General features: G+C 34.9%; 1 protein-coding gene across 1 annotated transcript in view; it reads left to right on the top strand.

The window, feature by feature from the left end:
- The first annotated feature begins 5,413 nt into the window (after positions 1-5,413).
- The window catches only part of Sas10 (UTP3 small subunit processome component Sas10), a 226,779-nt gene continuing 218,118 nt past the window's right edge, over positions 5,414-14,074 (top strand). Inside the window, exon 1 of the mRNA XM_090394074.1 lies at positions 5,414-5,546. Within this exon, the coding sequence (XP_090250200.1) occupies positions 5,530-5,546 (17 nt within the window). The 5' untranslated portion in view covers positions 5,414-5,529. The remainder of the gene's footprint in view (positions 5,547-14,074) is intronic.

The raw sequence follows: 14,074 nt of genomic DNA, 5'->3' as shown, positions 1-14,074 counted from the left end.
GAGAAAAATATGAAGGTAGTGCTCAGAGGAGTGTCTGAAGACGTATACACAGAAGAAGTGGCCGCTGATCTACACCATCAGGATCTACCACCCATCAAGGTCAGCAGAATGACCAAAAAGGACAAGACTCCGATGCCACTAGTATTAGTTGAGATCAGTCAAACTTACAAACATATATATGACCAGACGTCCATCTGTGGACTGAAAATCAGCCCAGATCCCTTAAGGAAAATGGCTTGAACAGTCAGTGCCACAGATGTCAAAAATTTGGCCACACCCAGAAAATGTGTAAGGCTGAGTTTAAAGGTCTAAAATGTGGGGGCAGATAGCAGGAAGTATGAAAAGCATTTTGCTTCACCCTTTGTGTCAGAAATGTTAATCGTTAATCCTTGGTATCACTTCTGATACCAGACCCATATGGTGATGTGGGAAGTCTTCTGAAGTGGACTTGTGACTACTTTTCCGTGGGTTATGAGTGGCTCTGCTCGGTGGTGGGATGAGCATGCCATCGGGCAGAGCCTTCACAGAGTGGAATCACTTGCTGAATTAAGTAATTTTTTGGGTCAGTCGTTGTTTGGTGATCTGAGAGCTCGCCTGAGTTTTTGGAGACCCCTTCACCTTTACATAGGTTGAAACCAGTCGCCCTTCCCATAATGCATGGCACTGTATATGTTTGCAAGGATATGTGTGTGTTGCATTATGGGATACTAAGGCAAGTGTTCTGACGTCATCAGCTTCTACATATAATTAACTCAGTCGTGAAGTGACTTCATGTGCAAACTTTCTTTGCTTACTCTTGGATAAAGGATGAAACAAAGAAGATAATTTCTTGTCATCTTTAATTTATATTTAAAATATTCCAGTGGTACCATTTTTTAATAAATATATTTATAGAGTGACTAACTTAGAGAAATACCCTTCAGGAATTAAGATTAGTGTGCAGAGAAAGAAATAATTTAAGATATGTAGATAATACAACCCTTAGTTTCCATAGAAACTAAGGAAGATACGATGCATTTGATTCTGCTAGTTAAGAGGAAAATAAATAAGCTTCATTTAAACATCAATAAATTGAAGCGCTGGCTTCTCTCAGATTGGATTAATTTATGATTTCATAGGACCAGAATAAGAAATGATGGTCAATATCAAGATGCATTTAAAAGCACTACAGCTATGGGAAAAAGAGTGATGTTAAGCTTGAAAAATTATAAAAGATAGTTATTTTAGTAAGGCGAAGAAATAATTGTTAAGTCAATGTTATTTCTATTAGTGATGCATTGATGTGAAAGTTGGATCTTAAGAAAGAGAGAAAACAACTGATTTGTTTGAATTATGGGTTTAGAGGATACTAGTAAGAATCCTATGGAATGCAAGAATGACCGATAATAATGTTTTAGAAAATATACAGACAGAAAGTTCCATGTAGGCAATGATCTCTAAACAGACGTTGATGTACTTTTAGCATATTATGCGATCAGATCAATTATTATAAATGTAGTTATGTTGAGAAAGATTAAGTGCAAGAAAAGAATAAGAAAAATAGACAATATTAAGGAATTTCCATTTTGAACGTACAACTGCCGAAAGTAAAGACAAAACGCCGAGGGGGGATGAAGAGTCTGCACTCCGAAAGAGTGGTGCTTCTTGAATTAGCCGCGATCTGTCCTGAAGTCGGCTACAGGAACATTGGCACACAGGCTATCACTGGTTTGTGTGCCGATATCTCAATGCCATAGAAGCATACGTTTTAAATAGGAAAGCCACCATGTCAAACGGACCCGTGACCAATGGGATCGGTGCTGTTCACAAGAGTTCTGATTTGTTGTAGATATCCGAGCTCATGTGAAGAATACGACTTCGTATCTGCTGTACAAAGTGATTCCAGACGTGATCTGCTCTCTAGCGAATGCTCTATGCGATTCCTGACGGAATCATGAATGATGCACATTATTGAGAAGAGATCCTGGTCACCTATGTTTGTCAATAATCATGTATCAAGGGGATCGATTTATCTTTCAAGAACGATAACGTTCGTCTTCATTGCGGTTTTGGCCAGCCAGTTCACCTGACGTGAATGCGATTTAGCTTATTCGGGAAGTTGTATGTAGATGTGTTGCTGCTCTCAACGTACTTTTCCCCAAACCTTTTGAAACTTAGGAAAGCTTTGTAGGACAAAACGGTTGTTATTACCAGCTGGTCTCCTGAATACCATTATAATCGATATGAAACTTCGTCGAGAGAGCTGACATTTGTTATCGAGGGACTTTGAGAAAGTCATTCCGAAGTCTTGTTTTTTGACCATTGTATCATCTACCTATTGTTTTTCCCCCTGAATTAAGCTATGTGTTTATAGTTGCTGTGGGCCTTTCTTTCACATCTCATATTGCATTGCTTTTCACCGAATTTTGTAAAAATTAATCGTATAGTTTTTGAGGTATCGCGGTTTTTCTGTTTGTTCCTTAATTTATGAAAATCAATGAAAATACAATCTATCCTCGACTTATTATTATCTTATTGGTTGAAATATTGCGCCAATTTTCTTGCGTTTATGGAACAAAAACTCGAGTTTCCCCGACTCGAGAAAAAGCCCGCTTGCCATGCCAGAAATCGACTAACTGAAGAACCGATCTAAGAAAGGTCTAGAAATATTACCGCTATTCAGCGACTCGATTTGTACTTTAGTCTATCTTCGCCTAGCTTCGAGGATGCAAACGTTACTCCCAATTAGCTATTCAGGCCTTTCACGGAATTAAAGAAAGTCAAATTTTTGCTTGAGATTGGTGAGAAAGTAGTGATGAAGATTTGGAATTAAAGGTTGAAAATGAAGGTGCGGATGGTGTGTTAGAAGAGCCTGTATATTTAAATTTAATAAGCTAGAAGTACAGTATGAAGATGGAGAAGCAGAAGGAATATATAGAAAAAATAAAGAAGAACATGGAGAACTGCCGTTTCCTCAAAATGTTTATGGTGAAGAAATTGGGAGAGATATTGTCTCTGTTGATGAAGTTATTCGATTGTTTAAGGGAATCTACTGCAACATGAAGAGATTTGGCAAATGATACAGGATGATGCTAAAGGTGAACTGGGTGCACACTGGATTGGATGTAACCGAAGACTTTAAAGAAGCCTACTTCTGCTGTCACATATTTCCAACATGCACATCATGTTTAATTATTTATTACAATATGATACTGACAGTAATTTTATATTAAAATTTGTTGTTGTTGTTGTTGTCGGTTCCATTGAAAAGCTTCTAGTATCTGGATCTGTAGAACTGCTGTGGCAATCTGTTGAACTTTCATGGAGTAGAGCTTTTCTCTAGGGCATGGAGTGGAGCAGTTGCTGGACAAGAATAGATATGGCTAAAAATTCATTGTAAAAATTCATCATTAAATTCATCAAAAATTTTGCAGGTGTTAGTTCCACCTCTGGATGTTTCATAGCTTCTACTACCATCTGGCTGAATTTTCATGCCTTTAAAATGTTCCGTTCTTAGTCTGCTGATGAGTCAGAATGTTTCTCTATTTTCATTAATTTTATTACTATTACTACTACGTGACACCTCCAGGGAGTCCAAGGTCTCATCCTGGGAGGGCACACTACTCTACTTCGCTAAATACATCTCACCCTCTCCACTACTTAATTATCCAACTACGCCACTACCATCAACGCCCTCTATCGCTCATCATCACCACCAACAATAGTATTTTTTGTCTGTAAATTGAGTGTGTTGTGAAGGTCGATTTGTCTGTGCGCTGGATGAAAAACCCGATTTTACGGGAGAAAAACCCTACTACCACCATATGACATCGGCTAACTCACCTTCAACTGAAAAAGGCCATGTATGGATTCCCTTGTCACGACGAGAATCGAACCCAGTTCTTTTCCAATCGAAGGGCACAATGTTCCGTTGTTCTTCCAATTGCGCTACCGCAGCTTTTACTGATTACTGATACTTATTTCGCTGATTGCATTCTTCTTCTTGATGGTTTGTTTTACCAATCTTATTTTGGCGACAGAGTTAGCATCAGTTAGTGATAGTATTGTAATTTTTGAGGTAAGTATCTTGCTTCTTTGGCTAGTCTGTCTGTTCTTTCATTGCCTTCAATATTTACGTGCATTTCATAACTTTCAACGGGATGGTATCTATTGCAGTGTACAGTTCTTATTTTTCAAATTTATAGCTTAGTAGTTCATGAATTTCCTGTGTGAGTTTTGTTTTTCCATTTTTATATGCCTCAAGTGCAGATTTTGAGTCGCTATACATGGTTATTTCTTCTATAATGTTTAGTACTGGATTGAGAGATAGACCTTGAGAACTGCTTGTATGGCTGTTAATTCGCAAGTGACGTTTGAAGCTATTTTGCCAGCTGTGGTTTTGATTTACGTTTCCTCGCCTTCAGGTAGAGTTACCCCCCCCCCCATCCTCCTTAGTTGAGTACTTCATCAGATGATCCATCAGTGTAGGCAATGGCATGGTTTAAATTATTTAAGTGATGTATAGTGTCAAGTCCTTTTCTTTTATTTTCTTGCTGTGGATACTTTTTTGAACAAGGTTCTTGGAGATTTAAGTTTATCTTTGTGTTTTTCGGTAGAACAGTGGAAAAGAATGGCTTTTTGTTTATTTCAATGGTCAGTTGTTCTATGTCGTTTTTTTTTTTTTCCCCCTTTCAGAAGTCCAACCACACGTCCGAGGTTGCACGCCCACGTGCAAGGCAGAAGCGGCAAGAAGTAGGGGATTGCTTTGTAGGGTGAAGTGGCAATATAGTAGAATGAAAAATTTTCTTTTGCCTAATCCTGCTTCCACCTTTTTTTTTTTTTTTTTTTTTAAAACTTGGATGGTTACATCAAACCAGAAAACTTTCTGGTATCTTAACAAAATTTTCCTTTGTCTAATCCTGCTACCACTTTTTTTTTTTTTTTTTTCCCACTTGGATTGTCACATCAAACCCTGCAGAGAACCCTGAAAATTGCTAACGGGACTCTGGCACACCCAATTCCATGAAGAGCGTCTGTTCTGATTAAAATTTGTTTAAGGTATTATTTCACTCTAAGCAAAGAGTAATATTAGTTTAAATGGATAAAAAAACACGCCTGCATATTTTAGCATTCGAGCATGCTTATTGTTAACCTATCTTTATGGTTTGTATAGCGATTTTCGACTTACAATGTTTTCGCTCTGTGACGTGATCTTTGAAACGCAACTCCGTCGCAAGTAGAGGAGTAACTATATACAGATAGTGCAAAATAGAAAATATATATATACATGTATATATATATATATATATATTTTTTTTTTTTTTTTTTTTTTCTATTTTGCTATTGTGTATGAAATGCTGAACCACGTAATGTAAATAAGCATCACATATTGATTGCGTTGTTGTTAGATGGCGCACACGTCTATTTGAATTTTGTTTTCTGCCAAAATAGTTTAACACGTGCTCTTTGTGTTTTAGTTATTAAAAACATTTTTTGGTTTTTATATTAATGTATTTGTTGATTATTCGGAATTGACAGCCGTTTAGGGAAATGCCTAAGCAGAAACGGTTAGTATTTTTTAAAAAAAATTTCGGAATGCTATTTTTGTGCTTTTGATTTAATTTAGGAATTTTCGCGGTGCAGATCATTACAAAATGGACTCTTTGTATATCCACAAATCAGCAACTGTCCTAAACAGAATTTGGACAACTCTCATCTCTCGCGTTATGAAAATTGTGTCTTTTCCTCTTGGTTAAATGTGTTTGCTCTCTTTTCCAGTTCTCCATTATTATTAATTTTTTCATCTCATTATGCCACCCTTTTGGTTCTGTAATATTACAGAGGCAAGCAGTTGATTATATTGAAAATTCTGAATTTTTCATAAGTTTTCTTCACTGACTTTAACTTTTATCATTGCTGTTAATTGCTAATTTTGGTGTTTCCTCTGTCAACCCTGTAATCTCAGTGATAGTCCCCTGGGAGAGTTGTTACCCCCCCCCCCCACCAAGTAGATTCCTAGAGTACAAAAACTATGATAAACAGGTGCTATATTGGCGTGGGGCAAGACCATATGTCAAATAGTGTGAATCCTCATTTCAGAAACAATAATCCCTTAAAAATATAAGGAAACCTACATTTTTCTTTCATTTTTTTAAATTGTAACTTAGATTTGTTTTTTTTTTGCAGAATTCAAAAGTTCTGAAGTATTATTATTATTATGTAACACCTTCAAGGAGTCCAAAGACTCATCAAGTGTGCCAACAGCATCGAAAGATTGATCCCCTTCCAACTACTAACCACGTTCAAACTTACTTAACTTTTTGTGTGCCATTAGTAACAGAGGCTCTCCACCAATTGAGCAACCTTTGCTGGCATCTGAAGTATTCATATAAAGTTTCGAGGTTGAGCACTCAGATTCAGTGTTGGTCCTTTTGCCGCACTGCTTGTGTATCTTCTGCTGTTCAGTATTTCAGAACTGTTTTGGTACACAATGGACAAGTGTCACTTCAGGTGAAGGAATAGGGATCACTTTGTAATATTAGTATGTATAGTCAACTATTGCTTATAGTAAAGTTTCTCAGTTTGTATTTTGAAATTTACTGAAAAAGCTACTACAAGTTGGCATCTTTTCCAACAAACATGAGTGGAAAGTTTCCAACTCTGACTTTTACCGCACTAGGTAACACATTTAGGCTTAAAACTATTGTTGAATAAGTCAACATTAAGAATGTAACAATAATTCACATTGAGAAAAAGACTAGAATTCAAGTGATTATGTACATACCTTGGTCTTCAGAAACTAATCTAGCCATAATTGGGAAAACTGCCTAATGGTTAGCAGTAATACCCATCATGAGAGATTGCAGAACCTGTGACACAATGATGTTGTGTGTAGACCTTGACTTGGGAGTTTATTGTATTGTTTGCAACTTGGGTTGCATTTTCCATCCATTTAAGAAGACACCTGCAAGTGTTGATTGTGGGACACTACATCAAAGCAGAAGACATTAACCAATAATTCAAATGATTTTAGTTGATTCACAGCTTCTCATAGTAGGCTCCTTCCTATAATGCTCATCCCTTTGCACCCATCTCAACATATCACTTTCCAGCTCATCTGCCACAAGTGATACTTGACTCCTTTAGGAATCTTAGTCTGTTCTGCTGACTGTCAGATACATTAGAGCACTTGTTAAAAGCTATTAACTTAGAGGTGCTATAGCCATAGCTTACTAACTTCAAGGGCTTAGATTTTGTTTTCCTTTTTATATCAACCTCACATGAGAGGTCATGAAAGCTATAACACAGTAATACTGCATAGACAGATGGTCAGGAAGCAAGAACAGATCAATTAATGTTTCTTGAAGAAATGGGGGGTAATATTCCTTGGGGGGGGGAAATAGTATGGAATGCTGTTTTGGAGATCATAGGTGGATGTAATGAAAGGAGAGGAGGATGAAAAATTGTTTTGATAAGTTTAAAGTGAACTGTTTATGGTTGTTGATCAACAGCTGCTTGTGTTTTACATGTTTGGAGGAAAGTGGATGGTTTTGATGGACAATGGAACAGTGCCCATGAAAATGTCTATAGAAAAGGCATAACTGCAGAAACAGGGTATCTATGAAAAAGTGAGTTAAAGGAATCTATATAACATAGGTAGGATATGCATGTACCCGCATGGTGTGTACCAGATGAGCATCTTGCACACTTTCTCCTGACTAGTTTCTAAATGGCAACTTTTTTTTTTCTGAATTGGTCTATTGTTTGCCAAGTCTTCAATTTGATCATCTCTTACATTTTAGTCTGTTAATATTGGTTCTGGACACTGGTGTCATAACACATCATTTGTGTCAAGATGAAGTATGTTTCAAATATTTTTTTTAATAATAAATTACTGAAGTTTGTGGATGATAATTATTATTTTTTAAATAAATGAGGTTAGATTCCATGATATGCCTATAATGTGATATCATTCACTTTCTGTTGTTCTTTATTGAGTAGGAGGAAAAAGTGGCGAGTTGTAGGTAGCGCGCTGAGAATTAAAGAAAATTTTCCACTTGGTTACAAATTAAATGATTCTTGATGAGAAATGATATTCTTTTAATCCTTTACCCATGTGTAGGAACACAAGATTTCTCCATTATCATCATCATAGTATCATCACAGCTAGGCCGCTTGTATATAGAGACTTAATTTCACAGCAGTCCAGCAACAATATGTTCCTTCCTTTCAAAAACACCTACTTTCGGATGTATTGCTAGGCATTATGGGAGGGATCACTACCCAAACTGGTTTTGAAATTTTGGAGGTTTCATCAGTGGAAGCTAGACCCAGGAAAATATTCCTGGTTCTGACTGATGAGACCTCCATTAAAATTTAAAATAAATCTGAGTAGTGACCCTTTCTGTAATGCCTGACAGTTGGATTATGGGATGTTAAGGCAATTGATATGGTCAGCAGTTTATATTATTATTGTTATTCAGGCCTCCGAGGGGAGGTCCCTCCCTAAGAAATACAAAGTCTATCATACCACTCCTTAAACTCACTGACCATTTTCGCTCTCACCACTCCATCAGGCAACGCATTTCATGGTTCAACCACCCTCCATGCAAAGAAACCACTCCTCACCCTCTTGCAAACAGCTTCCTTTCGTAACTTCCAGGGATGGCCTCTTGTCATCACTCCTTCCCATTGTTCAACCAAGTGAAAGATATATATATATATACAAGTAGCCTAGTTGTGAAGATCATTCTCACGAAAACTTTGTTTCCTTATGCTTGGGTAAAGGAAAAAAATATAATTTCTTCTCAAGTATCCTTTACTGTGGTGGGCATTGCATATAATTTGTTGTTATCTAATTTATATCATAGTCTTTCACTGATTGTTACTGAGTCCTCTTAACAGCTGTGGTGGTGATCATAAATTTTTTTTAGTGCTCATGAGTTCTGATGCTATATTTCTATGCATTTACTATGAATTTTTTTTTTTTTTGATATTTCAGTGGAATATCGATTGTGTTTCTGTGAAATTTTTTTGTTACAATGCAACAGTTACATTGACATTGAATAAAAATCTCATTACTTACTACACAAGTGTTGAGATAAAAAGAATGATGGGAGCAGTTATTACAGTAATAAATATAATTAGCTACATAAAAATTCATTCAATAGTGTTCAAATTGCTTGGAAAATGATGCTAAGAAATTAATGTAGAACACTAATGGTTGTTACTCACCTGAAATTCATTTGCTTTCAAGAGATTAAATATTGAATCAAATTTTAAAACTTAATGAAGAGCTGTTGTTATTTTTTGAAAGAGGGAAATTCGGAAAGACGGGGAGGAAAATTTGAGATATGATTTGGTTTGCTACGTGGCTTAACCAGCTGATGTTGTAAACTAACCCCAGTTCTTTGTTTCAAGTTGTAGCATACCTAATTGTAATGTTTGAGTTAATTTCATTAAGTAATAAAAAAGGTAGTTAAAAAAAAAGAGCATTGAGGATTTAGCCTCAGTTTTTCCATCTTCAAAAAGTCTTACAGCTAAATTGAAAATAAAAAAAATTCAGTTAAATTTCAATAATACTTGCTATTTAGCAATACTTTAAAAAGTGTTTATATTTATTTATTATCTTATATATATATATCAAAAGCTGAAATAACATGGGTATTTACAATTTAGAACTTCTGATTCAAAGCTCTAGTTTCTATCAGACTACTTATACAGACAAAAAAAAGTAGTCAATTTGTGTTTCCTTAGATATACCTCTAAGATCAAAAAAATAAATAAGTCTTGGAATATTTTTCTTTTTCATTGCCACACTTATATGATGCAGCTTTTTTTACTTCAAAAATGGTAAAGAGTAAGTTGAAGTTTCTAGATATTGATAGGGTGATTCGTATGAGTTTACCATTTATTGTTGTGTGAAGAAACTGAATTTGCTGGTGATGATGCAAGTGATACCATTGAGCATTTTGTAAATTTTAACAATGCATATTGTTCTTTACTACATTTCTTTATTTTGTTTATATTGATTTATTCTGTTTTGTTTATTTTTAATTTTTTTTAAAAATGTTTAAGTGCCACCTGATTTTTGTAGAGCCTTTATGTGTGTAATACACCAAAAATAAATAAAATTTAAATAAATAAAATATCAACTTTGGAGCACACCATGGTTACTTTCCATTTTTGAGCTTCTGCTCCATTTTACATTAAGAAAAACAGCTGAGAAATCATGGGAATATAACAAGGATTAGTAGAAGTTTTTCATACAAAGCATGAGCCATGCGAATCTTCAAAACACTTAGTTATATGGTGTAAATATAACTGTAAGTGTTTACAGTTGGTTACATAGTTATATCCATTTACAGTTATATGATGTAAATGGGTCATTATACAGAGCAATACACTTAATATATTATAGCTTCATGAGTGGTTTCAAAAGAAAGTTTCTGCCAAAATCACATTTTAGGATAACATTTATTTAATGAGAATGTACATGTGTATGAAATTTAAATAGAAGTAGAAGCTTAGTATAAATCCCTTAATTTTCTGGTGCTGTTTATTTTACTTCTCTGCCAGTTTTTGGAGAATGCCATCTATTGTGTATGTGGTGTGTTACTGTGGAATAAAAAAAAGTTAACTGCTATTTTGAAATACTCCTTAACTGCATCAACTCACCTATATCCTGCTCTTTCTTTTCTTTTTTTTCTTTTTTTTTTTCCATTCTAAGTTGTAGCATACCTAATACATTTGCTTATTTAATCTTTTATCTATCTGTTTAACAAAGCTGGAAAATTCATCGTAAACATTTTCGCCATAAAACATTTTGCATTAATTTTTATAAATAATCAAGGGTATTTATAATACCCTTGATTATTTAAGGGTATTTATAATACCCTTTTATCATCAATGGATGATAAAAGGGTATTATAAAATCATTAAGAAGGCAAATCTTTATTAAGAATGTCAGTGATACATAACATAATGAATTCATTTAAAAATTGTTCAAATTAAAAGAGATGCTGCATAAATATTGAACGTTTTGCTATGGATCGTCATTTCAGCAAATCCATCAGTAACATCGCTCATTGGAAGAAATGCTAATGCTGTGAAGCATTTAATTTTCGTGTCGAGTTTAATATCTGTTTGATAGTGTCACTTCAAACCAATGGCAACAATTTTGTGATCAAGATTTTGTGCCATATGAAATAAACAACCTGTTATAGCTGTTGATGTAAATATGTTAGAAAAATCATTGATAGTTGCTTTCTTGTAGTAAACCATTAATGCTTTGGGATCTGATGATGAACATAAGCCCTTTAAGGTATTGAATAATCTTCTGTAAGTTAATTCTGATTTGCCAGGAAGCAAAGCAAAAAGCCACCATGGAATCCTTAGGGGTCTCATACCAGTGCAAGCCTGGATAAAGGAGGAGGGTTGATCGGATGAGTGTCGATGCTCTGACCGTAAAGAAAAAACATTGTATAACCATCAGATAACAATCTGATGGTTATACAAACAACAACTACAACGTGCTGGCTCAGACGTTGTCCAGATCAACAAGGTCCACAATACCAATCGAGCAATTCCATATCATACTCATTACCTGGTGGTGATATCTGCTTCAATTCTTCAGTCAGTTTCCCAACGCTATCTAAATCTAGTTTTTTTCCATATAACTCACTATAGTATCTTGTCTGTCGCTGTACAGTTTTATCTTTATTCATCAATACTTTGCCTTTTTTGTCTTTAACTGTGGTCTGTTTTGGTTGCTACCTTCTATTAATGGTTCTAATCATTTTGTAAACATCCCTAGTTTTATGCTCTCCATAGTATACTGTTCTATAGTATTGCATCGGGCTTCTAACCATTTCATCTTATCCATTCTGACTACTTTTTTCACCTCATTACACTTTCTTTTGTGTCGCTCCTCTATTTGTTCTGATGTATCCCTTCTTATCTTCGACATTCTTTTGTCCTGTACTAACTTCTGCGTTTCTTGTCTAATCCATTTCTTCTTGATCTTCTGGTACTGTTTCTTCAACTGCATGTTCTATCTCCTTCATTACTCCTTTCACTCTTAGATTGAAATTTTTTTCTTTGTACACACTTTGAAGTTTTTCCTCTAACACTGTTCTGTACCTTCTTCCTATTTCTGCTTCACTTATTCTTGCTGTATCTTTTCATTTCTGATGATGGGGTTTATGTTTTCTTTTTTAATTTCAACTTGATGTTTGCAATCATTAAACTATGATCCGAGTCTATATCTGTTCCTTGAAAAGTTTGATACTGCTGTACTGATGTTATCCATCTTCTTTTAATCATAATCATATCAATCATGTTCTTGGTTTTTCCCATCACGATGTCCATTTTCTACACACCTTTTGCTGGAATCTTGTGTTACAGATCATCTCGTGGTCTACAGCAAATTCTAACAATTTTTCACCTCGTTCATTTCTTTCTCTGAAACCATATTTTCCCATGACTCTTTCCCAACCATCATTATCTATTATGACTTTGGCATTCCAATCTCCTTCAATCATTAGTATATCTTGCTTTTATTGTTTCTATTATCTCTGTCAGATCTTTGTAAAATAAGTCAATATTCTCATCTGTTCTGTAAGATGTGGGTGCACGTATCTGGACTATTGATATATTAAATGGTTTTGCTTGAAATCTTGCTGCTGTGATTCATTCATTGATTGGTTTCTAGCCTAATAGTGCCTCTGTAGTTCTTTTGTTAAGAAGGAAGCCAACTCCTGCTTGGTGTCATGTCCTGACCATATGACTTCGCATCCATTTATCTCTCCTGATGATGTCCATTGCATCTTCGCCAGTCCTAGTATATCACACCGATATCTCTTCATTTCCTCGTGAAGTAATTCTAGTTTTCCTGACACCTGAAGTATCCTTACAATCCATGTTCCCACTGATATAGTTCTGTTAATTTCAGTTTCTGTTTCCTTTCAGTATCTCAGTTTTCGATCCAACCCCAATCACTAGATTGGTATCGTAGACCTTGTTGATCCAGGTGACGTCCGAGCCAGCACGTAGCTGTTGATCGTATAGATAACAATCATGTTTTTTCTCTACGGTCAGGGCATTGACACTCATCCAATTGACCCTCCTTTATCCAGGCTTGGGACTGGCATGAGACCCCTAAGGATTAAATGGCAGCTTTTTGCTTTGCTTCCTGACAAATCAAAATTAACTTACAGCAGATTATTCAATGCCATAAAGGGCTTACGTTCATCATTAGATCCCAAATCATTAATGGTTGACTTTGATAAAGCAACTATCAATGATTTTTCTAACATATTTACATCAACAACTATAACGGGGTGTTTATTTCATATCGCACAAATTCTTTATCGCAGAATTGTTGCCATTGGTTTAAAGTTATGCTATCAAACAGATGCAGGATTCAACATGGAAATTAAATGCTTCACAGCATTAGCATTTCTTCCAATGAGCAATGTTACTAATGGATTTGTTGAATTGACGATCTGCAGCAAAAAGTTCATTATTTATGCAGCATCTTTTTTAATTTGAACAATTTTTAAATGAATTCATTATGTTATGTATCACTGACATTTACCTTAATAAAGATTTGATTTTTTAATGATTTTATAATACCCTTTATGATCCATTGATTGTTTACAAAAATTAATGCAAAATGTCTTATGGCAAATTTTCCTAGAACCCCTTTTAAAAGTCTATTAGAATAGATCTGCTTATACATTATTGAATATTAATAATGCCAATTTTTTTTCTGAAATTTTCATTTTGAATGTGTCTTTTGATATTATCTTTTCACCCATCTGATCTTTGTCTCTGTTTTTTTTTTTTTTTTTAAATCTAACTATTCTGTGATTCATGTTAAAATTGATTTGACACTTTTTTCATACTCTTAGCTGGGGTCATTAGTTTATTTCTTCTCCCTCTTCTTCCATATAAATTTATTGAACTGACTTCTCAGCATATCAGGCTTAACTTATATATTATCCATTGGCCATCTTCACCAAAAACTGTACTGTATTATTTTTGTGGATTTTTATATTAGATTTGTCACATCATGGAGTATATAAAGTTTCTT

The sequence above is a fragment of the Typopeltis vanoorti genome, chromosome 6 (genome assembly GCF_054136105.1).
Source record: "Typopeltis vanoorti isolate ZY-2024b chromosome 6, IOZ_Tvanoo_1.0, whole genome shotgun sequence".
Lineage (NCBI taxonomy): Eukaryota > Metazoa > Arthropoda > Arachnida > Uropygi > Thelyphonidae > Typopeltis > Typopeltis vanoorti.
The sequence above is the reverse complement of the archived record's forward strand: the minus strand, read 5'-3'. Positions and strand labels throughout refer to the sequence as shown.